Genomic DNA, 27,710 nt, shown 5'->3' on the forward strand with positions numbered 1-27,710 from the left:
ATGACATTTTTTAATTATTCATTCATTTTTAGCATTAAAACATGTCATTAAATAGTTACTTTACTTGGCAATGAAATGCCTCTTTATAATTCCGTTTGAACCTGTTTGGATTTACAGTCAACGGTTTAAAAACTTGATTTGACTAACTTTATTTTGGCGGGTTAAACCGGAAGTGTGCTTCTCTTCCCCGGTTCATGCTCGCTTGACGGAATCGGTGGGAGCGGGACCGTGGATCACACAGCTGACAGTTGGGTTAACTGGGTTAGTGTACTTATCTGATCACTTTCGCTTTGGGCTTCAGTTATCGATCGGCCTGTATTCAGAGGTCAGCGCTGCGGGAGGACAGATTCTTTATGAAGCCAACAAAAAGACTCTTCCGATGACCATGCTGAAGTTACCCGAAGCGACACTTTGCCTTTGTTTGTTGACTGTTTTGAAGTCACTTGTTTTGTTGGGGACTTGTTCGCCGGCTCACTTGAGAGGTTTTGGTAAGTTTTTTTTTTGCTTCAAGTTCCAGCCCTTGCTTTAATTTCTGCGTCACTTATCACACATTACCATGACTAAGCCGTCTGCGGGGTCCACTTTCGATTCACTTGGATAATAATAACTCGTCCGCAGAAGCGCGACTCCACCGAAGAACAAAAGCTGCAAACATGCAGGATGTAGCCGACAACAAGTTGAAACAGATATCAGCGAAGCTTTAAGTTAAATTAGTGAGTTAAGTCAGTCAGCTAGTTAGTTGTTTTTCATTGTTCCCATCCCCCAGTAAGTGTAATGCCACTGCGTATTGTGACAGGTCAAACAAATTGCAAACTCATCCCCATGGAATTAGTCCATTTTAAAAAGCCTGACTGGGACAGTTGCAAAGATACTGCGCTTGTTTTTCTTACCCAAAACTTTTAGAGAAGCACTATTTTATCCAATTATTGTCAGCTATTGAATTGTTAAAAGTACTTTAGTAAGTAGCAATTTGTTTGAGTATTTTGTAAATAACTTCTTTTTTTTAAACTCCCAGTTATCAAATAACTGCAAATGTTTTCTGGATTATTTCCTCCTTGTTTATGGAAACATATTCTATTTTTTGTTTTTGTTTTGGCAGGGCATAAATTATCAAGGCTAATTGAAAAGAATAAAAAAAAAAATGCTCAAAAATCAGTTGTCAGCACCAAATATAAATATTGACTTTCATTCCAAATATTTTCTTTTGTCCCTTTTAGGGATCTCTTGCCAGTAAGAAAGAATTAAAAACAAGCTCATTCATTTGAAAATGGTCTGCCATTTTTCCCTGGTCCCTAAGTGCTGTTTTTCAAATTTATAATATTAAAAAAAACCACTTAAATTCCCCCTTAAATACAAAAGAAATCAGGCTGAATTGTTGCTACAGCCCTGTGAATGCTACTCTGTCAAAGTTTAGTCATTTGAATAAAATATCAAGGATTCCTGCCTACAACATATATATATATATTTTGGAAGTCATTTTAGATGACAAACTGATGGTAGAAAAGCGTCCATGTCTTGATGGTAATGGAAGGCTTGGTAGTTAGTTTTTAAAATGTGTTGTTTTCTGTCACCACAGATGAGGATGCGTTCACTATCCAGCACGCCAGCACAGAGAAGTGCCTGGGTACTGAGGCTTCCTCAGACTTCAGTCTCGTTGCCTGCGACCCAAACAGCAGGACCCAGCTGTGGAAGTGGGGATCTGGTCACCGGCTCTTTCATGTGGCCACGTCCCTCTGCTTGGCGTTGGACGTCCCCTCCAAGACGTTGTTCCTGATGGACTGCGACAACAACTTGCTGCAGTGGCGCTGCCTGGATGGGATTGTCTACACTGTTTACCAGATGGGCCTCGCTGCCAGTGATGGCAAAGTCGTCGCCAAACGGGACGTGAACGATACATGGGTTAGAGGAGGATCTCAAGACAACATCTGCCAGAGACCATATCGTGGTTAGTGTGGTTTCCTTTGTCTTATTGGAGAGAGAGAACATTTTTCACACACTGAAGATCTGAGCACTGTGTGAAGTGCTGCAAGCCGTCCATTACGGAGCTCTGTGGCCTCACTAATGCAGTCAGGAACTCAAAGTGCTGTTAAATTGAGTTTGTGTTGAGTCTTATATTCTGTCAGAGAATCCACCTCCTGAATGTGATTTTACTCCTACCTCGTGATGCACAACACCCTCGTGATGCAATACACCCTTATAATTAAGGTGTCATCTTCTCTGGCTTTTTTTTGTCACACCCCCAAACAGGTTCTTGTACATTTTAGGCCAAGCTTAACACTTACATTATCTTCATTCCGGTGAATTTCTGCATAAATAAAGCCAGGAATCTAAACAGTGTTTTCAATTCCTCTTGAAGGTTAGGGTGTTTTCTGAAACCTCTGTATCGTAAATGTAACGTTGCCTTTGACTTTTTGGGGGAATTTCCAGAGCAGCTTTATGGCAGGGCACAGTCAGACGTGTGTCGTAGCACCTTCGTGTTGCATTCAGTGCGTGCAACAGAACAACTGACTTTCACTTTTGTTTCAGAGTCATTGCTCACTGTGCGACTGAGCTGAGCCAGTCTTGTGAAATAAAACACTTTTAAATGTTAATGTGTACAGGTACAGTTCATAAAAGGAGCCTGGGGTGTTCGGCCTTTATTTGTAAGAGACATAAAGTTGCATTGTGTCACTCACAATGTGTGACTTGATAACTCAAAAGCAAGTATTGTCAAAACATAAACAGGTTGTGTATATCCACTTGGAAAAAAACTCAGGATTTCAAGTTTTTTAACATTTAGTATAAAAGGTCACATATTATGCAACACTTCACCATGTTTCTCTAACACTAATATGTATCCCTATTCTGTCTACAAACCCCACAATTATGAGAAAAGTCCATCTCCTCCATCTTTTGCCTGCTCCGCTTTTCAGAAAATGTGTGCTCAAACATTCAGTTTGGAGATTTTCCCTTCATGACATCACAAAGGGCAGTAGCCCCTCCCCCAGCTGGGTGACACTCCCACAGATGGGTGTTTGTTCTGCCCTCTGAGTCTGCCTTCTCACCGTAAAAAAACAATTGGGCATGGAGCTAGAGAGCCCCGAGCCGCATCCCTTTCCAGAGAGGGGGCGTGGTCAGACACAGCTCATTCGCATTAAAACTACAGACACAGAAACAGCCTGTTCTGAGCAGGGCTGAAATAGAGTGGTTTATAGGCATGATCAAATTGAGGATCAGAGTGAATATTTAACAAGAAACTTCACAGACATGTTTTGGGGGAGGTCTGAGACTTATTTACACTTGTTAAAAAGGATGATAATATTTGACCTTTAATGTTGTCTCTGTTATTCAGAAGGCCCTAAAGTAAGTGTCAGTGGTATTTTCTCCCTTTACAATACAGCGTCATATAAAAAAAACTGAATGGAGAGGATCAAGACAGACATGACGATGCATCAACAAGCTGCTTTTCTCAGCTGCTTTGAGATGAAATATTTTCGCCTGTCTGAATGTAATCCGTTTCTGAAGAAACCTATATTTATTGTAAGATGAAGAAACTATTACAAATGCTTCTAAACTGTGTCAAACAAACAAACAAACAAACAAACACGTTTCTGACCACCAAAGCAACATGTTTTTGTTTATTGTTGTTTCTAGTCCATGAAGTGGTTTTAAGTATGCAACAATACACTAAATTTCACTTTCAACTAGTAACTGTCCTGATGTGTTATTTCCAGAGATTAGTGACAGGTCTCTAACTTCCCCTTTACTTTACTTCTCTCTCCTCTCCGTGCAGTTGTCCACACCACTGATGGGAACTCTGTTGGTGCTCCCTGTGAGTTCCCCTTCAAATTTAACACCAGTTGGTATCACGAATGCCTCCCGGATGAAGATTTCCCTGGACTGTCCTGGTGTGCCACCAGTTCGGACTTTGACCTAGAGGGAAAGAAGGGAACCTGTCTAACACCAGGCATGCTCCACTTTTTATGTCGATGATATTATAACTTATATAACATTCATTGGCCCTTTTTAAAATGTTGCTTTGTGAAAATCTTCATTTGTCTCGATTTCTCCTAGCTGTTTCTAGATGTTTCTATTATAAATGTGTTTAATAAATTAAAGCTCCTCAGACTTGCACTGACGCCGTCTCTCTGACTCTGTAGAGGAGGGTTGCCAGGCTCTGTTTTCTGGACCGGAAGGGGACTCCTGCTATGAGTTTGTTTCTGCGGCCGCCGTGACCTGGCAGGAAGCTTTGGATTCATGTCGGAGTCAGGGGGCCGACCTGCTCAGTGTGTCTGAGCCCGAGGACCTCCACTCCAAAACCTGTAAGAAAGATTTATTTTGTGGTAATCTTAACTTCACTATCTCCAGCTATGACCTAAAAAAAACTCTACGTCGTTAACTTCACAACGTATTTGATCAGCATCTAAACTCCTTTACAACTCTTTATGGGGGTTTAAAAGGAGAATAAGGACCAAAGTTAAACTCTAAATATTCATCTGACCTGTGGGTCTCAAGGCCCAGGAATCATATTTTTACTGCTTGAGATCTTTGAGGAAAAGCGTTTTCTTTGAGTCACATGTGATTTAAAGAGACAGGACAGAAGATCAAACATCCGTTTAATTTATGGCCTGAACACCACTTGTAAAAAAGTAGATAAAGGTTTATGTTCTATCCCTTACTCTCATTAAAAACATGTTTTAAGTGTAAGTCAGCCAGTCTTTTAAAAGATGTAGTCTTCTTCGAAATGTCTCTGTGTAATGACTTCATCTGTTCTGTTGCTTCCTCTTGGTTTTGTTATTCCTTGTGATTGTCCTTGAAGAGAATCCAACAGAAATGTGAAGTGAAGCTAGAAAGACTAAAAACCACCTTCAAGTCTGTGAGGCTTCCCCTCATTTACCCTTCGATCTCATTTAGAACAACTTCCTCATATGTTCTGCAAAGCAACTGCAGCCTTGTGGTATACACAGCTCACCAGGTTTTGTAGGTAACTAGTGTGTGTTTGGCACACTATGTGGCAGTTGCCAAGTGGTGCTAGCCTGGATGTTTTTTCTTCTAGTTTCTCTTAATTTCTTTTCTTCCTCTGTTGAGTCCTAAATATTGCCTGTTTTGACCGGTTTGGGGAAGTTGGAAACCACATCTCAATAGAGACAGACTATGAGCAGCAGAAGTTCCTCTTAAAGGCAGACTGTCAGTCCTTCATCAAACACTGACATTGACATTTAATACAAAATATTTTTTACTCAAATTCTTTGTTGACCTGGGTCGTAACAGGAAACAGTTTATATTCTTTTATCTTTTTTTAGCCTTTATTTTGATAGGAAAGTGCATAGAGTAGGAAAAGCAGGGAAAGAGAGAGAGAGAGAGTGGGGAATGACAAGCGGTAAAGGAGCTGCAGGTCGGACTCTGTGTAATGCACAGAGGCAATACACAGAGACATAGACATAGGTCGTAGGTCAGTGGGGCGTGACCTAACCGCTAGGCCACCTGCAGCCTCCAGTTGATATTCTTATCAGTCATTTCTCTCGCGTCTCCAAAGTCAACGTGATAACTCATGAAATTGTGGGCTTATAATTTCCGTTTGGTAACTGTGTGACCCTGTATGCTGTCCTGTTGCATTGTGCAGTTTTGGCCGGCCTCGACAGAATGCCCGAGAGGATGTGGATCGGCCTTCACCAGTTAGACACCTCTCAGGGCTGGCAGTGGTCAGACGGCTCGCCTCTCTCCGTCCTGCGCTGGGAAACAGGTGATGATGGTTACTGTGTTCCTCTCTTCTCCCCCCCCCCCCTTTGTCTTCTCTCTGACTTACTTTCAGTTATTTGCCTTGTTGAAAATGAAAAAAATGACTCTTGGAGGTAAAAAGGTGAAGAGATTTTGAAACGTGGAGCGCCTTATGTGCTTCCAGCAACACTGGAGTGTCGGCTGGGGCTTCGCATTATCCCTCTGCTTTACTGTCTGCCTCCCCTGAAGCGTCAAATGAAGATGACCACAAAACATTCAAACAGATTCTGCAACTTAATGAGCAGGGAACTGTTCTACTGAACCACTTTCAGTTTCCTGAAACACCTGCTCCTCTGACCACAAAACCCACCTCATGCTGTGAGCTGCTGTTGGTGCTACCCTTTAAATAAACGACTAAACTGAAATGTGGTGACAGTCCGAGAAACAATGAGGCTAGTGTTAAGAGAAGCTGATTGTGCCTTGTTTTTGGACACAGTGTGGCATGGGGATTGTTGGCATAGCTGAATAACCCATTAATAGCTCTGAATGGAGGGCTTTATGAAAACCTCGTAGCTATTGTGTTATGTTAGCTGTCTGTTTTTCTTACACTGTATTTGAATTTCAGCAGCCATCTAGTCGTTTTCTGACATGAGCTCCTTGAGGTCACTGCCATCTACAACATGTCCATGTTTCTACCAGCAGCACGGTGTTGAACTGTTACAGCAGCTTCCAACATTTTCTTTGATGATGTCTGCTGTCACAGTCAGTGTGTCATTTTATTTTGTGTTTGCCGTGTGTTTGACAGGAATGCCAGCCTCATCTTCGATTGATGAGTCGGACTGCGGAGTCCTGAACTCCAATCAGAATTATGAATCTGAGGCGTGCAGCTATCGGCTGCCGTACATCTGCAAGAAAAAAGTCAACGCTTCTGACACAGAAAGAACAGGTTGGTGAGCTGCTTCCCTTCAACCTTCGCTCTTCATATTTCCTCTTTCTCCTTTTACAAAATAAAACCAACCATCCAGAGCCATGCTAGCAGCTCTTTGAGGTTGCACTCAATGCTAACATGTTGATGCCAAGCAGGTATAATGTGAAGCTTGTAAGTAGAGGTGGGGGAAAAAAATCGATTAATTTAAAAATCAAGATTCTTATCTTCTGAGATTATAAATAGATTCATAACTTCCAACAATATATATTTTTTCTTTCTTTTTTTTGGCTAATCAGTCACTCCCTGCTAAGTGCTGAAGCTAGCTCTTTAACTCAGTAGAATGCCAAATGGAGCAGAAATAAATTCAGCCAGTCTCACAGATGACTGGAGTGGATCCTTAAGTATGTACTAATTCAAAAATAGACTCAATCATGAATCCAGAATCGTTTTGAATCGAAAATAGATTCTGAATTGAATCGTGACCCCAAGAATCGAAAATGAATCGTGAGACACCCAAAGATTCCCAGCCCTACTTGTTAGTATTTGTTACTTAAATAAAGTACACTTTAAGCTGACTGGAGGACATTCACTTTGTAATTTGAAGTCTTGGACATAAATAACTTGACATGTTAGCATGTTAACATTTTAGACAATGCATCCATTACTTTAGAGACATTTCAGTCCAAGCCACTATTCTGCCCTACAAAGGCAAAAGGCAGTAACTTCAATTTTTTTGAAAATGAGTTTTTGTCATTTTTGGAGCATTACAAATGTGCTTTATCATGTGGACAAATATCTTGAGTCAATTGTGCTGTTCTTTTGAGAAACTAGTAGGTTGTATTTGCCTTAACTTCCAAAAGCCCTCGAGAAACCAAGACAGAGTCCAGTAACTTCACTCATCAGGGTCTTTGTACTGCAGCATTCAGGAATGCTCAAACTGAGTTAAGATCTTCTGCCTTTGTTTTTCTGCGGATCAAAGTGAAGTTACTGTTTTACTGCAGTGGAGTTAAGGTGTTATGCCTTTGTTTTAATATCTGTCATCAAGAACTTAATTGTGCCATGATCACTAGATTTCATGTATATGTTCTCATTATTATCATATACTGATTTAATATAGTGATCAGCAACCAAGGGAGCTATCAAATGGAAGTTACTGCCTTTTGCCTTGGCATTACCCCTTATTATTGTACAGGCAATGCAACGGCAGAGTACCTTAACTTCCAAATCAGGGTCAAAGGTCATGTTTGAGCTCAAGATTTTTATGAACATTAATAACCTGATTAAAAAGACAAAGAATTGCCACATTTCCAATATTCTGCCTGCAACTCATTTGGCTGGACAACAAAAAGACTTTAAAGTCATTTTTCTCAGTTCTACACTCTGGCGACTTCAGGGCTTTTGCCTTTGCAGGGCAGTATTGTGAACCTGATGGTGCACAACAGGAAATGTTTACTAAATTAAATGGGAATCATTCCAATGTCATGATGATGCAGGCAAGACTGGAGCGTTGGACTGACAAACCATGTAACGCTGTAGTTTTGTTTCTTTTTCTTACATTTCTGGTTTCTCACAGCAGTAGTTTAGCTCTCTGTTGTGAAGCGCCAGTCGACCCCATTCTAACTTCCTCCATGTGTCCAGATGACAGCTAACTCATCAGCTGAATGCGTCCCTCATGTTTCTTTGTTTCCGATCGTTAAACTCTTTTAGGACAAGATGTGATTTTGAGATGTGCCTTCCTATGCTCCCTCTGTACAGACTCTCTGGTTTATAAAGAAACAGTGTGTCAAAAAGGCTGGGTCCCGTGGAACGGCTGGTGCTACAAGTTAGTGAAAGACGCGCCGCGAGACTTTACGGCCGCCCAGCAGCACTGTGACCTCGTGGAGGGAGGAGGAGGGGGCTCCCTGGCCAGCTTTCACTCCATAGACAGCAAAGAGATGATCAGCACTCATTTCCATGCCGGTAAAGCGACACATAAAAAAAACAAAAAAAAACACCATTGTATATGTCCAGACCCCTGCCCACACTGTTTGATTGTAAAGTCTTCATACATGATTCTCCTGTGTGTGTGTGTGTGTGTGTGTGTGTGTTGTGGTCTATCAGACGGCCTGTTTTTGGACGTGTGGATCGGTCTGATCGGGTCAGGTGTAAACTTCACAGTCTTCAAATGGATTGACAAGGCACCTGTCACCTTCACCTACTGGGACCGAAACCAGCCAGTTCAACCCATTGAGGACTCCAGCTGTGTTGTCTACTCTGGAGAGGTGTGTGTGTGTGTGTGTGTGTGTGTGTGTGTGTGTGTGTGTGTGTGTGTGTGTGTGTGTGTGTGTGTGTGTGTGTGTGTGTGTGTGTGTGTGTGTGTGTGTGTGTGTGTGTGTGTGTGTGTGTGTGTGTGTGTGTGTGTGTGTGTGTGTGTGTGTGTGTGTGTGTGTGTGTGTGTGTGTGTGTGTGTGTGTGTGTGTGTGTGTGTGTGTGTGTGTGTGTGTGTGTGTGTGTGTGTGTGTGTGTGTGTGTGTGTGTGTGTGTGTGTGTGTGTGTGTGTGTGTGTGTGTGTGTGTGTGTGTGTGTGTGTGTGTGTGTGTGTGTGTGTGTGTGTGTGTGTGTGTGTGTGTGTGTGTGTGTGTGTGTGTGTGTGTGTGTGTGTGTGTGTGTGTGTGTGTGTGTGTGTGTGTGTGTGTGTGTGTCTCTGTGTGTGTCTGTGTGTAACCCCATCCATTGTTGGGCCTGTTTGTAGGGAGTGTGTGTTTCTTTCCTCTTTCGATCTTCTATAAAAAAAAGTTTCCTTGTACAAGGGCTGCAAAATCAACCTTGTGTCTGCTCTCCACAGCTCCATGCTTGGCGGGTTAAGGGCTGCACAGTGAAACAGCCTTTTATGTGTCAGAAGAAAGGCGAGGTTAACGAAACTGCGACACAGGCCGGATGTCGCTTTGAGGATGTGAGTGTTGTCTAACCTTAATGACCATTTAAACTTAAACTTAACACTAAATTTAAACATTTAAAAGTGTTTCCAAAGACAGATGCAGCATTTGTTCATTCCCTCACATGTTTGCAACGCCTCCCATGAATAAAAATCTTGACCTACATGCATAAGTTAGCAATAATCATTAAACGTCTAATCCTGTAAGAGATGTAATTAGCCATACAAGTGTATTAGATAACCTTATGCAGTCATCATTAGCTGTACATTATAGGTGTGACATAATTGAGTAGTACAAAAGTTCAGTACAAAAAAAAATATTGATTGGATCGCTCTCCGTTTTTCTTTCCATTGCTAACAGCTGAGTATCAGAACCAGTGACTGCATGAAAATGATGCGCTGTAAATTGATTGTGGCATAAATGATTAACAACATCTTGCTGCTGTCATTCCCTCAGGGTTGGAGGAGGCACGGCAACTCCTGTTATCAACTGAACACCAAACAAGTGTCCTTCAAAGATCGCTGCAACACCACTATAAGAAACAGGTAAGGCTTTGTGCTTCTGGGGACTGACACTGATCAGCTGCTGCACATATGATCTCCTTCTGTAACCGTTCCAGACTTCCATTTCTGCCTGTATGAAAGCGTATCATTCATTTCTCACACATGGTTCTGAAACACATCGGCTCACTTTTCTGTGTTCGTTCAGAATGAGTCACTCACATTTGACTGTTCTGTGCAGGTTTGAGCAGGCCTTCATCAGCCGTCTGCTGGCTGAGCAGATCAGCAAAGAACCTCAGTACTTTTGGATCGGGCTGCAGGATATTAATAACATGGGGGAGTACCAGTGGCAGAACCAGGATGGATCACCGGGTGTGGTTTCATACACCAACTGGGGCTGGTTTGAACCAAGTTAGTACAAACACTACCTCTTTTGTTTGCTCAGTACCTTAAACAGGACTATCTGTTATGGGCTGCACTTAATTCTCTTTGAGAAATATTGTATTTCTTGTAGTTTTGTGGTTCTGACTAATTCATTTACTGAAAGAAATTTCAAGTGTTAAACCTTAAAAGTCTGTAAAAAATGTCTCAGACTAGTAGTTACATGTATTGTGTCAATGTGTTTGAACCTTTATGTTCATTTGGGATGTTGTCTCCCTGCCTCCAAAGCAGCTTGGCATCCCAACAAAGACATGAATCTTTTTTTTTTTGGTGATCAAATCTATGAATCTTTAAAAAAAAAAAAAAGTTATTTTCAAAGTCTTCATAAAGGTCTTAAATAAAAAGATAGAAAACTTATTAAGTCTATAGTGCCCCAATTAGAGGGGGTGGATGCTGGGGGGGGAGGGGGATCTGTAATTAAAAGGAGGGGGAAAAGTTGCACTGAAGTTTAGTTTAAATACATAATGTCTGCAAACCTGGACAACAGGCCTATATTACCCAAGGCAATTCGATCAAAAATACAAAAGCTTGCTGTAACACATTTTTTTTTTCATACTGTAAAAACACAATATACGTGTATGCAATTTCTCCCAATGAAAGTAACTTCTTTTTGTCTTATCAAAATGTGTTTTTCAGATCAGGACGGTGGTTGTGCGGTGCTTTCTACTACTAAACCTCTGGGCAAGTGGGAGGTGAAAAACTGTACCTTTTTTAGGGCTGGTACCATTTGTCGAACAGACCTCAGTCCACCTCCACCTCCAGACGTGGAGCCGAACCTCAACATGAGCTGTCCTGATGGATGGCTGTCCATACCAAACTTTAAATACTGCTACAAGGTGTGTGTGTGTGTTTATAACGGTGACTAGGTAGTACGGTTCTAGTAGAAATTTAAAGGAAGAATTGGGGGGGGGGGGGGGGCAATTGTGCTTCAGCCCGGTACGGAGCAACCGAGCCCAGCGTGAGTGCGCCCTTATTGTACAGGAAGTCACTTCTAACTTTACAATCTGCTCCAGTCTGTTACTCTGAAAGAACAGGTTCAGTAGCTGCTCTTCATCGTTGTTTTACCTTCTCAGGTGTTTCATGAGGAAAGGCTGAGCAGGAAACGCTCCTGGGAGGAGGCTGAGAGGTTCTGCCAGGCTCTGGGAGCAAACCTGCCCAGTTTCACCAGTAACGTTGAGATGAGGACTCTGCACAGCATCATGAGAGAAACCATCAGGTAGGGTTTTCACACGCATGCACTTTTAAACTGTTGTTTCTAAGAATATAAGGCTAACACCCCTTTCAAAATATAAAACTTTAAATAATTAAAATATATACATGTATATGTTTTCTCCTTGAATAAGATTGATCATGTGTCATGGCTGACTGTGTTTTTGCTCCGTGTGCTTGGTGCAGTGATAATCGCTACTTCTGGGTTGGCCTGAATAGGAGAAACCCGGCTGATCGTTCCTGGCAGTGGAGCGATGGCCAGCCTGTAAGTATAACCCCGATCTTTAATCCAAATCCCTGTGGCACAGATGGCCTAGTGGTTAAATCGCGCCCCATGTACGGAGGCTATGTTCCTCACAGCAGGTTCGAGTCTGGTCTCTGGCTCCTTGCTCCTTACTCTCTCGCTTCCTGGTTTCCTCTATCCACTGTCCTATCCTATAAAGGCGAATCCCTCACATATTCTCAGAACATTTCTTTTTTATATTTTTGAGGGCTTTTCAGTTTAAAAAAAAAAAAAGTCAAGCCTTTCAAAATTCATTAAAACAGATCATCAGAATAGAATAGATGTTTATTGCCATTTGCACAGGTACAGGACAGTACAGGTACATTGGAATTCTTGTGCGTTTCTCCCTGAGTCAGCTTCTACAAAAAAGTTAAAATTGTATATAAAATAGACTAGCATTGTAAGAAAAAAAGTAAAAATAAACAAGTTGTATTAACAGCTAAGTAAATTAAAATAAACTGTACAGAAGTTATACACTGTATAATATAAAAAAATTACAATAACAAGGGGAACACTGTACAATGAAATGAAAATATATATAAGTTTTCTTATTGCACTTATTATCTCTTATTGCACCTGAGGTTATTGCACACATATTTTTCACATGATATAATTGCACTGTTTTTTGTTTTTAATCAATAACCTTTCTTAGTTTACTGTAGTTCCTAGTTTGTAGCCCTACAGTATAGCATCTCTAATTTTCTCCAACTCTCCATATGTGGTTTAATCAGACTTATTGCAACACAAATGTTTTTTTTTCCCTCATGCTGAATCTGTTTATTCATGCCTCCATAGGTGTCAATGGATGTTTTGCACCAAGATTTCCACGAGGACGATGCGTACAGTCGTGACTGCGCTGCATTCAAGGTGGGCTGGGTGGATAAATACTAAATGGTGAACTAAATTATTCTAAATGTAATAGAGCATTTTATTGTTTTGCCTCCCTCTCTCTTGGTATGTTTATTATAGTGCCTGATCTCTGATTAAAGGCCATTTGCTCAGCTGTTTGTGGCAGTCAGCAGAAGAGCTACTGCTGAAATATGACCCCCTTTTGCAATACTGATTTCATGTTCTTCAAGCTCTCCTGAAACAAATCCCAGCCAGACAGAACACACACACACACACACACACACACACACACACACACACACACACACACACACACACACACACAAGGGACTGCCAGTTTATTCTCTGATGTTGCCTCACTCAGTGATTGTGTTGTCAGATAAGCACTTCTTCTCTCCTTAACTATCGCTGAACTTCACTGCGGTGTCAGAGTTGTGATGCTGCTTTTGTTGTGTTCTTCTTCTTTGATGATAAACAAACGGCGTCCTCTTCAGACAGCGAAGAGCACGTTGAAGCACCTCTTTGTGTATCTGCTCCACGACTTGCCTCCCACACCGTTCTACTCCACACCATTTCACTGTGACGCCAGGCTGGAGTGGGTCTGCCAAATACCCCGCGGTAAGACTACCAGCACTGCTCTGTGTGTGTGTGTGTGTGTGTGTGTGTGTGTGTGTGTGTGTGTGTGTGTGTGTGTGTGTGTGTGTGTGTGTGTGTGTGTGTGTGTGTGTGTGTGTGTGTGTGTGTGTGTGTGTGTGTGTGTGTGTGTGTGTGTGTGTGTGTGTGTGTGTGTGTGTGTGTGTGTGTGTGTGTGTGTGTGTGTGTGTGTGTGTGTGTGTGTGTGTGTGTGTGTGTGTGTGTGTGTGTGTGTGTGTGTGTGTGTGTGTGTGTGTGTGTGTGTGTGTGTGTGTGTCAGAGTAAATGACTCTATTGGAGCACAACATAATGTTTTTACTTTTTCAGTGTGGTTGTATTCTGCGTCTTACTTTCTTTGTTGATGCGTCTACAGGAAAGACACCAAAGGAACCAGAGTGGTATAATCCCGGTAATGACCTCTTTTTTTTTTGTCAGTATCTGTGTTAAAATTCTATAGATTTTTTTGATTGAGTAAGTTGGCTCAATCAGTGATGTACTTGGTGAATAATTTCATCCTTGCAGAAACATTTGGCCGTTATGTGTCTGTCATGATTGAAGTGCTGTTTTTGTTTATTTTAGACGGGCACCACGAGTCGTCCATCTTTGTAGATGGAGCAGAGTTTTGGTTTGTGAAAGAGCCACGGCTGACTTTTGAAGAGGCCCAGCTCTTTTGCAGTGCAAATGGAAGCAAGCTGGCTGCACCGATCACCTCAACGGCTGCCAGACGGATCCATGACCACATAGTGCAAGTAAGTGACAGGAGACTTGCATCTCATAGGAATGTTGTCAAACCAGATAAACCCCCGCTCCTCTTGGTTATATTTGCTACACCTGTTTCTCTCTGGGTATTAGGATAACTGAAATGGTTACAGTAAGAACAGTGGAAGGTTACTTATCAAAAATCTTTTTTTTATCTGAGACAATGGGTTCTTTATTTCAGTCAGAGGTAGGAAATGCAGGCGCCTCAGTTTTTAATTGTGTATTTTTCAGCTGAAATGAACACTGTCACCATGTGTTTGGACTAGCAGTACCGGCAGCTCTAAAGCGTAATAATAATAGGAAACATGATTTATTATTCATCATTTATGTAGCAGGTTTCAAAGTGCTTTACAACATCAACAAGTTAATAAAACAGCATGGATTGATTGAAAAGTAAGAATAAAAACAGATAGTAGTAATTATAAAAATTAGCATGAGCTATTGCTGACAATGAAACATCTTTATTGGGCTGAAAAATGTCTACATTTTACTTTCCAGGCTTACTTGATTTGACACATAAGCCATGCACAAGGTTTTTAAATTGAACTGATGACCATGTGATGACTACATACATTATATTTTGCTCAAAGGCTGGGGCTGAGCCTGGTTAGCCAGGCATGCTGTTGCATTGAGCTTAAGCTGGAGAAGAAAACAATGTGATTAAATGACTCACTCTCTTAAGGACACCTGTTTTGTACAGACATAGACAGCACCCTCCATCATTCAAACTCTGCATGTTCTCAGTACAGCCTTTATTTTAGCCTCAGCCTAGAACTTGTGTTAGGAGCTGAAGCTTGGCACGCTTTTGATGCTTTGTTTGGACAGTGCTGTTTCAGGGTGGAGTTGAGAAAAGGATCAATTCCAAAACAATTTCAGTGCAGTTATGTGGTTAAAGAAGTGTTATAGTCAAGACTACACTAACCGTGACCAAAACATACCCGAGACCAGAGTGCTCCAAGAGTGAGACAAGACTAAGACATTAAGGGATCGAGACCGAGCCAAGACCAAGGCAGGGGAGACCGAGACAATTAATATCAATGTCAGTGGTCCCCCCCCCCCCCCCCCCGGTCTTGATTTAAAATCCAGAGTCTGCCCAGTCTGAGACCAAGACAACACAGAGTAAAAAATGTTTCCAAGACAAGACCGAGACCAAGACCGATTTTCGAATACTGCAACACTTGTTTGGAGTGTTGTTGATTTTTTTATTTTACTTTTCACAGTTCACCATGTTCTCCTTTTTTTCTCTCTATGAGCATCTGTAGTTGATTTGAAAGACCTAATGACCTTAGTAATTCTTTCCTCTGTCTTCTGGTAATGGAGCATTTTTCATGAGATCACAACTGGAAGCAATAAATACAAAGCAGAACAAATTCTTCTGCTAGACTAACCACGAAGGAAACAATGAAAACATGAATATACAAAACACTTGTAGACACTTGAAGAACTCCCTGACATGCTTCGAGTCAAACCTTGTATTGAATAAAGTATTTTCTTGTTGAGGTATATTTTCCCATGTCCACACTCATGTTTTTGTTGTTTTCTTGAATGTGCTGTATGCTGCCTGCTTGATGTTCTCCTTGAGATTACAGCCTCTTAAGTTCAAGTGTAAAGCACTTTATAAACTCTTTATCATTTTTCTTTATGTGAACAGAAGTCGACTTCCTCCAAGCATAGCTGGTGGGTGGATCTGAGAGAGCCTGGGAAGATATTCCCCATGACGTAAGCCAGAACCCTCACTAACACAACGGACCAGATGTTAATGCTGCTAACACTGATGTCATTCAAATTAGAAAAATGAAATTAAATCTTTTTTTTTTTCTTCTAGGTACACCCAGATGTACTTTTATCACTCCGTTTTCCTGGGCCGATGCACCTCCACTAGTCCTGAAAACTATTTCCCAGGTGAGTAAGGATGATAGTGTTTCTGTGCAGTCGAGGAGGATTCAGGGATTTATTCACCTTAACGATCACTTCTTACTCAGTCACTCTCAAACAGTTGAAGTAATGGATCATGTTCAGTTGGATCTGTATCAATATCACACAGCTTTGGGATAATATGATAATGCAAGAGAGTCAAATGTATCCAATTTAGTTTTCTTTGCCAATAGAAAACATAATACTAATAAAAAGGGTTCACTCAACCTAAAAGTTGACGTTCCAGCCGACTGAATCTGTGAAAACAAAAAGACAATAAAGTCCCTAAAGCATATTTTCTCAATCAGCATGTCAGCATGAGAGAGAGCGCTGTGTGAAAACAAAGATTTCTGCCAAAATGTGATTTGTTTTTGGTTGTTTGGCTGAAAAGATGTTTTATTTTTGTTTTTATTTTGACTCTTCTCACTGGTTTAAAGAGGGCAGGACAGGGTTTTGTCAGATCCAAAGACAGTTTACTCAAAAATGAATTTTAAACACAGCCCTAAAGTGAGAATTTAGAAGATGTATTTTATTGATCCTGTGAGGGGAAATTCAATTTTCACACTCTGTGCATTTCAGCCTATGTGTGTGTAGCATGTCTTAATAACAAACAGTGTCAGAGTGAGGGGGGCTGGCCACAGCGGGCGCTCCTGAGCTGGTGGGGGGGTTGGCGCCTTGCTCAAGGGCACCTCGGCAGTGCTCAGGAAGTGAACTAGCACCTCTCCAGTTACCAGACCAATTTTCAGATTTGGTCCGCATCGGGACTTGATCTGGTAATCCTCTGGTTCCCGACCCAAGTCCCTACAGACTGAGCTACTGCCGCCCAGCTGTATTTAAAAACTGATATTTAAAATAATGATGAGGTTACTCACAACTCAGCTTAAAACAACAACAAAAAAGAAAATATTCAAATGTTTTGGAAACTTGTTCAGAGCAGCGTGAGCCAGAAAAAAAGAAAGACATAAACTCGACTTTAATCATTTCAGAGAGCAAAAAAAACTCTGATGAACATTATGTGATTTGAGAGGCTGGGACTTCAGTCTCTTTTACTGATCCACACTTTTCTATCACATGTTTGCTTGCAGAGCATGAGCGCAGCTGTCGCCAGCGATTGTCTTTTGTGTGCGAGAGACACAACATCACGTCAGTGGAGATAAACCCTCTGGAGCCGCAGCCCGGAGAACTGCCCTGTGGAAACAACTCTCTGTCATTCAGAAACAAGGTCTGATCCGTGTTTACCTTTTCACACTGCACGAGCAAAAACAAGACAAACTCGTATTCTAACATTCTAATATATGAGCAAGCCAAATAGCGCCGGAGATGTTAACTAGTTTCCATGACGATGAAATAGAAATGTACATACAGACAAGTCAACTTCCTGACAAATTTCGAGAGAATTTCAAGCAGAGTGCCCCTGAAAGAGTGAGTTGTTCTTACATGCACCTCATGGCACCTCACAGCGGGAGACTGTCCCTGTTGGACGGGAGGGGTGGGGGGGGTCTCAGGAGGCAAGGCATGGCGTAGAAGAGCGGAAATCAATTCTACCTGTAAGTCGACAAGTTTTGCAGTTTGCAGTTTTAGACGTACAAAACTGTATTGTGTGCGTATGACGAAATCGACGACTGTTTTGAATGCAGCTCAAATGTGTGGCACTTTGTGACATACGTAATGAAACATGGCACACTCTCCCACAAAACATGACTGCAAATAACGGAATACGATACAACACATAACACTTGAAAGTCTAAAAACTAGCACTGAACTTAGATTAACAATTTTTAGCTTTTTAACAGCAGTGCGCTGTCAGACAACTTTAAACAGTCACACACACACACACACACACACACACATTATGCAGGTTAATGTCGACATACCTGTCCTGATAGTTGTTGTGCATTGCTGCGGTTTAGTGACACAGCCCTCATAACAACTTTATCTCCATTCTCTAGATTAAAAAATGACAGAGCAGGCCCATTAACCCGAGCGATGGCCCCGGCTTTGCACAAGGATTTATTTACAAAATAACTTTAATTGTACATCTGAATCAGTCCTTACATATTGCTAACGTTGGTTTGCTGCAAACACAAAATGATTGTTCAGCTGGATGGATGAACATTTAAATATGTATAACTTGGAGTGGGCCCACTGAACATCTACATCTATTTCACATTTTAATGTACGTCTCTCTTCATTCCATAATTCGACTCGCTAATCGTGGTATAAAGATTTATATGTGACTTTACGACATTCATTTATATGAACCTGTTGTTTTTTAGTGCTACACTCTGATGAGGAGCCAGAAGCCTGTTTCATTCAAGTATGGCAATGATGAATGTCATTCTGTGAGGGGAACGCTAGTCACTATATCAGATCAGGTGGAGCAAGGTGAGACCACCTCATTTTATTTATTCAATGTTTAATGAACAACACAAGCATGCTTAACTCACCCATCATGATTTAATTATTTTATTTTTCTCATAAATAATACATTTCTTAGAGTTAGATGCTCTTTTGAACAAAAATAATTGTTGTGTGTGTGTGTGTGTGTGTGTGTGTGTGTGTGTGTGTGTGTGTGTGTGTGTGTGTGTGTGTGTGTGTGTGTGTGTGTGTGTGTGTGTGTGTGTGTGTGTGTGTGTGTGTGTGTGTGTGTGTGTGTGTGTGTGTGTGTGTGTGTGTGTGTGTGTGTGTGTGTGTGTGTGTGTGTGTGTGTGTGTGTGTGTGTGTGTGTGTGTGTGTGTGTGTGTGTGTGTGTGTGTGTGTGTGTGTGTGTGTGTGTGTGTGTGTGTGTCTCAGACTTCATCACCACTCTTCTGCCGGGAATGAGGAACATGGACAGGATATGGATTGGTCTGAAAATCAAACGTGACGACCCTGAGTGGATGGACAATTCCCCGGTGAACTACCTGAATTTTAACCCTCTGCTCCTGGGCATGCACAGGGCAATCAAAGTCAATGTAAGTGGGCGGAGTCCAATCCTCAAACTAAGAGCATTTATACTGCCTTACAGTATCTTTATCCATTCTGCCATGAGCATTAGATAGAGTCAATTCTTCACTTAAGCTTTTAAATTCAGAGTCCATTTCTATTTGTCCTTGTTTTAGACATGGGATCCAGCGAGTATGGATCTGTGTGTGTTTATGATCAGTAACCCCCACTCTGCCATGCTGGGTACCTGGGACTACACTTCCTGCACACAGTATCAGCATTTAGGCGTTTGTCAGCACTATGCAGGTAACTCAATACTTCAAACCCTTTGATTTTACTGAATGGAGTTGCATGCTGTGGTTTGTCCAGTTAATGTTTAATTAAAGATTTTGAAGCCTTATGTGTCGATCCTTGAAAACACATCGTAAAGGGTAAGAATTATGCACATAGTTTGAAGCTTAAAGATATCAGGCTGGTGCCTAGACCTGATGCCATGTCTGAGTGTGATCCAACCAACGGTTCATCATCTCTTTCCCTCTTATCTTGAATAAAAGGCATTGTGTTCTCAGATAAATATTTATACGTCATATAACTTCATGTTCTTTAAAAACAATATTTCAGATAAACCCGAGGTGCCCAGCGTACCCAAAGAGTCCTTTAATGTGAATAACCACACCATCCTGCTACTCGCCAAAAACCTCACCTGGTTTGAGGCCTTGGAGCAGTGCAGAAGCAATAAAATGGACTTGGCGAGTGTGGCCGATACCTTCCTGCAATCCACCCTGACCGTGTACGTGAGCCGTGCCAACACACCCATGTGGATCGGTCTCTTTAGTGAAGACGTAAGTGTGTCAAAGAAGGGGTTTCCTAAATGTTAATCTACAACTTAAAAACATAAAAAAAAGGTTTAAAATGTTTTTTTTTTGGTGTGGTCAGGATGGGATCCACTACCGCTGGACTGACCACAGTCACACTCTGTTCAGTCGCTGGTCCTCTGATGTCACCAGCGGCTCCTGCGTCTACTTAGACACTGATGGCTTCTGGAAAGCCACAGAGTGCGAGGAGGAGCTAGGGGGCGCTATCTGCCACAAACCACACGGTGAGTTTGGATATGTTATACACTTAAACAGTAATGCCTGTTCTACCTCCTCAGATAGCCAATGCCCACTTATGATGGAGTTGTATTTGGTAAAACACTTTTTATAAGAGGAAAGGTTTTTCAAATCCCCACAGAAGAAAATGTGTTTTTGTAATGAACCCTTTGTGTTTGTGTGGCTGCATCTCCATAGCAGAGTGGTGGAGAACTTGTTAAAGTAACATGAAGGCGTGTAGCTGAAGCAGCTTTAGCTCAGGTTGTTTATTGTACATAGTTAAAGTGCTACACTTATTAAACCCTGTTGATTCCTCTCATTAACAGGATGTAGAGTCTATTTATGGGCCTTAATCAGTTTGGCTTAACAACAAAACAAAAACAAGCAAGTTTTGAATGATATTAAAGACAACAACTGCTGAATTATAAGTCAATCGAGTTCTTAATGTGAAACTGGATTTCCATTATGAGGCCATAAAAGAAGTTAACTGATTTGTAAACTTGTATGTTGATTGACATTTCGAGTGTAAGGCTACAGAGTGTTTTGACTTTCTTTCTGCCCCCGTTCTCCACTTTATTTAAATCCTTCCTGTGTATCAAGTGTCTAAATTTAAACCTCTTTTAGACCTAATTTACTAATTCACTATTTCAATACGAAGCTGATAAGAGATGGATAAAAAAAAAACAAAGATCATCATAGTCATCAAGTCATAAACACATTCATATAAAAGTGAGATTCAGGTGACATGACTTAGCATTTCCTTTTACTTGTTATTCTTTGAAAACTTTACAATTTCGTATTTCCTTAAAGGGAGAATGTGTGACTTTTTAAACCAGTAGATGTCGCCCTTGAGCACCAGCATGAAACCAAAACAAACTTCTGTTTGGCAGCACCACCCTTATTCTAAACCCTCCACTCTCCTCCAGTGGCACACCTCCAACCCCCCCCCCACACACACACACACACACACACACACACACACACACACACACACACACACACACACACACACACACACACACACACACGGTTAACTCATAGCTTCATATTGCACATTAATTGACACAGAATGACCGTGATCTAAAGACACTTATGTGACATCAGAATAAGCAGTGGGTATGTTATTCTTCTTTTCTCTAGTCCTTGACTAAAACAGCTTTTATACGCAGTGCCGTCCCGTCCATGTAAACACGGCTCTGACAGTAACAACCAGCGGGACTCTCTCTTCTCACTCATTGTAGACAGCCATGACTCAGGGAGACATTTACATCCAACAGGATATTCTCGATCTCTGCTGTATTTATGTGTAAAATGTTGCACATTCTTCCTTTTAAATCTTTTCTCTATGTTTTGGACCAACGGTATGCGGACATTCTGAAAATATAAAGATATGAACATGTGTGTTACAGAGGAGACCATCACCACTCCGGAGGACGTAGCAGTGAAGTGCCCTCATAAGATCAACGGTCCAAACTGGATCCCCTTCAACAACAACTGCTACTCTTTCCAGCTGGTCTCCTCCAGATGGGAGAGTTTTAACCAGGGGAAGATTCAACAGACCTGCCAGAAACTTCGTAAGGGATTCACGACACGTGGCAAATGTTCTTGTGGGGAGATTTAATCAGTGGATTTAGACAGATGTTGGTTAAGCTGCAGCTGGTGGTGGTGATGATGATGATGAGGCCTTCATGTTTCAGACGCAGATGCAGAAATCCTAACCATCAGAAACGCAGAGGAGAATGATTTTATCCAGCAGCAACTCACACCATTTCGAAACTTGGTCCAGTTTGTGTGGTTGGGGCTGTTCAAAGTTGAGAACGGTTTGTATTTTTTTTTTTTAATCCTCCTACTGATGCCTATGTAGATGTGGTCACTATAAGTACTTCTAACAACATCTTGATACGTTTTGTTTTGTTTTTCAAGCAGCAGTACATTGTCTGTCTCAACTCAATGAACTATATGAGCAGTGATACTCTTCTCATAAGTGTTTACAGTGATTGTGTTCTTCTGCAGAGAACCAAATGAAGTGGTATGACGGCACATACGTCCAATATTCCAACTGGGCAAATGGCAGGCCAGAAGTGAAAGGACCGTTCTTGGCTGGTGTTACTTTTGACAGCAACTGGATTGTCATTGAAAACCCCAGGTTATTCTCCGAGTTCAAACAACGAACAATAGTGGCCTGCAAACTGGACAAAGGTTGGTGCATTACGTTTGACGTTTTCGATCACGCATCTATCCATCCACTTCTATGATGCTCTTCACTCGCAACATGTTTTTATTCCTTTCCTCCCAAGAACCCAAACAGGAGTACAACCAGTCATCCAGGGACTTCCAACATTACGACAACTTGTCTTATGAGGTCATAAAGAGAAAGTTGAGCTGGTACCAGGCTCTGGAAGAGTGTGGTGAGCGAGGAGGCCACCTCGCAAGTGTTCACGACGCCTTGCACAGCGCCCATATGGAGCGTATTGCTAAGACGGACGGCTTCCCGCTCTGGATTGGGCTGTCGAACCAGGACGTAAGGGTTAAGAATTTTAAAAAAAGCATTGCTTATATCTGAGAATATAAGACACTAAAGATTGTCCAAAGTACAGTACATTCAGACTTCTTATGCATAATTGAACCTCCAACCGGATGAGTTAACACGACAGTCCGCTGTCTCCTTACAGGTTAGCGGCTCGGCCTACGAGTGGTCTGATGGAACCAAGTTTGACTTCAAAGCCACCGTCTCTGAATTACTGGAGAGCTCGAGCACAGGCAAACAAGAGGCCAGCTGTGTCTTTGTAACACCTTCAGGAGCCTGGGTGAGGACCAGCTGCAACACTCTGGTAGATGGAGCCATCTGCTACACCACCACCATCACAACCCCTTCACAGAGTAAGACACCAACATGTTTAATGTATAAAACCTCATTATTCCTCCTTCGTGGCATAAGAGAAAGGCAATCGCTGAAGAAGTTCTGAAGAACAAAACAAAAACAAAAAGTACAAAAACTTGAAGCTACAGGAGGCAACATCAGTTCATTAAAACTTGAGTTAATGGGGTCGCTGGTGGCGCAGTGGTTAGTGCGCGCGTCCCATGTATGGAGGCTGTGGTCCTCCAAGCAGGCGGCCCAGGCTCGAATCCAACCTGTGGCTCCTTTCCCGCATGTCATTCCCCACTCTCTCTCTCTCCCTGATTTCCAACTCTATCCACTGTCCTATCTCTCCATTAAAGGCACAAAAAGGCCCCAAAAAATCTTAAAAAAAAAAAAAAAACTTGAGTTAATATAGAACATTGTGTCATTACTTGTCACTAATAATATATTGTTGTTTTCTTTTAAATAAATGTGTGTCTGATCTGTGCCTGTGAGAACCTGCCTCTTAGAATTAAGGTTAAAAAAAAAAAAAACCTTGTCTGAATCAAACAACCAATCAGGGGTTAGCTTTTATGTTACTAGCCAATCACAGCGACTCTGTACAAACGTGCATCTTCCGTCTTTGCCTCAGTAGTGCTTAGAGCACAGCTGAGCAGCACACACCAGTTGCTGTTAATTTTTTTCGGATCTGCCTTTTCTAGCTGAATAGAAGAATGAATGTTTCGCACGTCATCTGGTGGGCAGGGCTTAGTGGAGTGATATGAAGTAGCAGGGAGGCAGAAGCTTTTTTCCACATGATTGTCATGTTGCTTACTGCCACTTTGAATCATTTTGTGAAAGGAAAGGAATGCATCTAATACATCTACAACAAGTGTGTGTTTTTGTGTCATTGTTTATTGTCCGTCTTGTTCCTGTCATGAATCAGGAGCCAGACTGCAGGCTGCCCCAGAGGCCAATCGCTGCCCTCAGAGCAACGGCGTGTCCATGTGGGTGCAGCATGAGGATCACTGCTATGCCTTCAACATGAGCTTCTACAACTACAGCGTGTACAGCATGCAGCAGGCCAAAGGCATCTGTCAGGGCATGGGTGAGCTGTTGTTAAGTGTATGAAGGGTTATAATTAGTATTCATCTCAAGCAACTTTAGTTCACTTTTTTTTTTTTTTTTTGTATTGTTCTTCCAACAGATGCTCAGCTGCTGAACATAAAATCCACAGAGGAGAACGACTTTGTCTCAAACTACATGTCTGATGATCCTCTCATCACCAGCCGAGCATGGCTCGCCATGGACTTTGATTCTCAAGGTACACCTTATCTAATTTTTTTTGTAAGAGTTTTGGAAACAACACATGTCTGATCGGCAGTTTTTCACTATTTCAATTGTGATCATATCCATGCTTTTTTTTTTTTTTGCTGCATCGTTTTCACCCAATGGAGGCAGCCGTTGTCCTTGACAAAAGTTTCTCCTAGAAGTTGGTGGAAACAATAAATTAAGACTCATAACAGTGTTGTTGTTCATTTTAGTCAGTGTTGTATCACTATCATTACCAAGAAAGCAGAGTTCTCCTGTCGACAATGCCTACATGTACCAGGATGCACTGTGCACAAGCATCCACAGCTTCAGCCGTCCCAGTCTCCTTATCTGCTCTCCTTCCTCTCAGGTAAGCCTATGTCCTGGCAGGACGGCTCCACTCTGTCCTTTTCTAACTGGAAGTCTGAGTCCCTGCTCAATGGGAAGAAGTCAGAGCCGCGTTGTGCCGTCATGATCGCCGGAGATGAAAAAGGAATCTGGAATCTTGTGAACTGTGAGGCTAGCCACAGTAGAGTTGTGTGCAAAACTGAAGCAAGTGAGTATCACAAACATGAAGTGTTTTTAGAACTTTTTTTTACATTGTTTTTACAGGACTCGCTTTGTCACCCTCACTCAGGTTGTTATGCTGCAGCTTTATATTTAGAGATTTGAATGGCATACATTTATTTCATCATGTCATCATTAAAGCTAAAAGAACAAGTTCTGTACTTTATGGTTAACTGTGCAGATTTTGCACATTTACGCACACACAAATGTTCATCTTTAATTTCTTAGTCTCACACAGAGTGTCTGATTTGATTAAAAAAACCTGAGCTGCCCTCAAACATGAACTGTCTGACTGACGACTGACTGCCTTCACTTTTTGGTCCTCAGAATCTGCAGGCTCCCCCGTCGCACTCGGCTTCTTCATTGTGGTCCTCCTCGCTCTCCTTCTAACCATCGGCTTTGTCATCTATAAGAAGAAAAGATCTCACTTCACTTCTACTGTCCGCTACAAGAGGACGTTTGATGAATCGGACGCCAACAGTATTATAACAGAAACTGACTAAGTTAGCTTCATTAACCGGCCTCAGGGAGTGTCCATGTGCCTGCCCTCCTGTGCATTTTTAGTACTGTTCAGCAAGAGCGGATGCAGCCTTTTCCCACTTTTTAAAAATTATTTATTTATCCTGCTCAAGCCTGCAGACTCTCTCCAATTATGTGTTAAACTGTAAATATTGTTAGTGAATTGTGAATATCGGCCAAAACAGTTTCTTAAAATGTTCGTTTAATAAGAGCCCTGTGATCTACCTAATGTAAATATGGGGGCTGAAGCTTTCTCTTAAATGTGGATCGTTGACATGGGTGGGGTATTTTTTTTTTTTCTCTTTTGTATCTAGATTGTAAAAAGTTTTTTGAGTTGATTTACAGACGTATGCAACCTTACAAATATTCCCCTTTAGCCTTATTACAGGGGTGAAATTGCACTGATTTATGAGTGATTCCAAACTATCAGACGCAGAAGGTGCATTTATTATTTTATAATTCAAACTATTCTTTCAGTATTTTCAAATCTGCAGAAAATTATATTTCCAAAGTTACAATGTATTAATACACTTTTTAAAGGCCATTTCACCTAAAACTACACTCAAAAGCTTTTTCTCTTTGACCTGCGATCTTTATTCCTTTTCCCATAACGGACAGTTCATCTTTGAACACTCACACAGTGCCTCAGTGTGTCACTGAGAATCATTTTATGATGACACATTTCTACAATAGTAAGCAAAAGGCAGAAACTAAAGATATAGATCAAGTGTAAGTGTCAATTTAGATTTTATTTAAAACTTCTCAGCGTGGTTCTAGGAGTTTGACCAAAACACTGACCTCCAGTTTTTCCCCTGAGATAAATCCAAAATCTGCAAACCTGAACAAATTACCTAAATCACTCTGGATGGAAGATTGCACTGTGGTCAAAATAAACATTTGTATTCAAAGTTGAACGGTGACTTTAAACATGCAGAAAATCCTTTATGTGCCTTTTGGATCATTACTTCAGAACAAATGGGAGCCAGTTGATTGGTTACCTTTTAATTAAATTACTGATGAAGTAACGTTTGATGATCTAATCGTGTCTTTTTAATCGTCAGTTTAGAAATGATGAAAAACAAAATTATTATGATTATTTTGAACAGTGTGGGACTTTGTCTCTTCCCCCCCCCCCCCCCCCCCCCACCAAAAAAAAAAGAAAAGAATCAGACACCTGTTTGAGTTATGCGTCTGTGTATCTAGACTTTCCTATGCACTTAACTACTGAGCAAGAACGCACTTTAGAATGTCGTCGTATGTAAAAGCACAATGAGGTTTAGGGAAGTTGAAAGACGTTCAAATTTGCACTGGCCTTTGCTGTGAATGCTTTGTAAATATGTGCTGTGTGATTTATAACTGAGAATGAACCAAAGATGCTCTGATGGATCGTTTCAATGTGTAAAAGCCTGAAGTTTCCTTTCAGTTTGTAGAACTGCCTCAAAGCGGCTGTTTAACCCATTCATATCAAGTTGTAAACCAAATGTTGGTGGGTTGTTATGAGTTTTATTTTATTTTTATTTCACTCCTAAGCAGATCTGTCAGCTCAAATCAGGTACAGAAGCCTTTCAATAAAATTTCCTGTCTTCAAAGACTTGTCTCTGTCAATCATTTAAGAGTGGGATGTTAAGGTGTCACTGTAAACACCTAGGCTAACTCCGCCATCGTTGTACATAGAAGATAACTTTGAGATTTAAAGGGAGAATCCGCCCTAAGACAGAATGTGCATTGTGATTTAAAATGTATTGAATAGTAGAGGTAATGACTCAAAGAAATAAACAACAACAGGCTACTGAGTGTAAGCGTTTCACTCTGAGGTTGACATTAAACCTCACAGGCTCAGACTTAACTATTGGTGCATGTTAACGCCTGAATCAGAGTTAATCATTATTCATTCGTATCACCGAAGCTGTTCCTTGACCTCTTCCATTACTACGGAGAAATGTTTTGAAATCGCAAATCCTTTCTCACAAGGGCTGGAGAATATGAGACGTTCTGAAATGTGTTTGAAGTGTATCTTACCTTTTCGTCTTTAGAGTGTTACTGTTGAGCATTTCTAAAAGTACTTCACTGATCCGACTGAACTGCCATTCATTTCCCTTCACTCCGAGTTGCTAAACAAATCACTGATTTGTTTAGCAAAACTCAGATGTGTATCCCGGCCATTCGGGTAGGCAGCAGCACTTTCAAGTCTTGTGTACATAAGATAAGATAAGATAATCCTTCGTTTATCCCACAATGGGGAAATTTACATCTACTGACCTTCAGTTTAGAGAGGAGAAATCATCTCTCTACCATGTGTTTCTGACAAGGGGTATCTATCTCCTTGGAAA

General features: G+C 41.4%; 1 protein-coding gene across 1 annotated transcript; it reads left to right on the forward strand.

Annotated features, from left to right (window-relative positions):
• The first annotated feature begins 204 nt into the window (after window positions 1–204).
• ly75 (lymphocyte antigen 75) lies at window positions 205–26,969 on the forward strand. Its single transcript, XM_061035166.1, has 35 exons — window positions 205–488; window positions 1,577–1,945; window positions 3,773–3,946; window positions 4,140–4,301; window positions 5,603–5,722; window positions 6,503–6,643; window positions 8,381–8,584; window positions 8,726–8,886; window positions 9,450–9,557; window positions 9,997–10,085; window positions 10,282–10,451; window positions 11,118–11,317; window positions 11,555–11,697; window positions 11,877–11,955; window positions 12,769–12,840; window positions 13,317–13,440; window positions 13,829–13,864; window positions 14,035–14,204; window positions 15,866–15,933; window positions 16,040–16,116; window positions 17,214–17,350; window positions 18,405–18,513; window positions 18,922–19,082; window positions 19,230–19,359; window positions 19,675–19,895; window positions 19,990–20,152; window positions 21,554–21,718; window positions 21,842–21,964; window positions 22,158–22,343; window positions 22,442–22,665; window positions 22,817–23,024; window positions 23,930–24,091; window positions 24,191–24,307; window positions 24,665–24,850; window positions 25,189–26,969. The coding sequence occupies exons 1-35, from the start codon at window positions 380–382 to the stop codon at window positions 25,362–25,364; spliced, it is 5,244 nt and encodes a 1,747-aa protein (XP_060891149.1). The 5' UTR covers window positions 205–379; the 3' UTR covers window positions 25,365–26,969.
• The last annotated feature ends 741 nt before the right edge of the window (window positions 26,970–27,710 follow it).

The sequence above is a fragment of the Labrus mixtus genome, chromosome 1 (assembly GCF_963584025.1).
Source record: "Labrus mixtus chromosome 1, fLabMix1.1, whole genome shotgun sequence".
NCBI classification, from domain to species: domain Eukaryota; kingdom Metazoa; phylum Chordata; class Actinopteri; order Labriformes; family Labridae; genus Labrus; species Labrus mixtus.

Bases quoted from the DNA above. Each gene is read 5' to 3' on its own strand.
- ly75 (XM_061035166.1), top strand. From the start codon at position 380: ATGACCATGCTGAAGTTACCCGAAGCGACACTTTGCCTTTGTTTGTTG. The intron at 6,644-8,380 runs GTTGGTGAGCTG...CCCTCTGTACAG, and splicing joins TTCTGACACAGAAAGAACAG to ACTCTCTGGTTTATAAAGAA. The intron at 16,117-17,213 runs GTGAGTAAGGAT...GTTTGCTTGCAG, and splicing joins TCCTGAAAACTATTTCCCAG to AGCATGAGCGCAGCTGTCGC.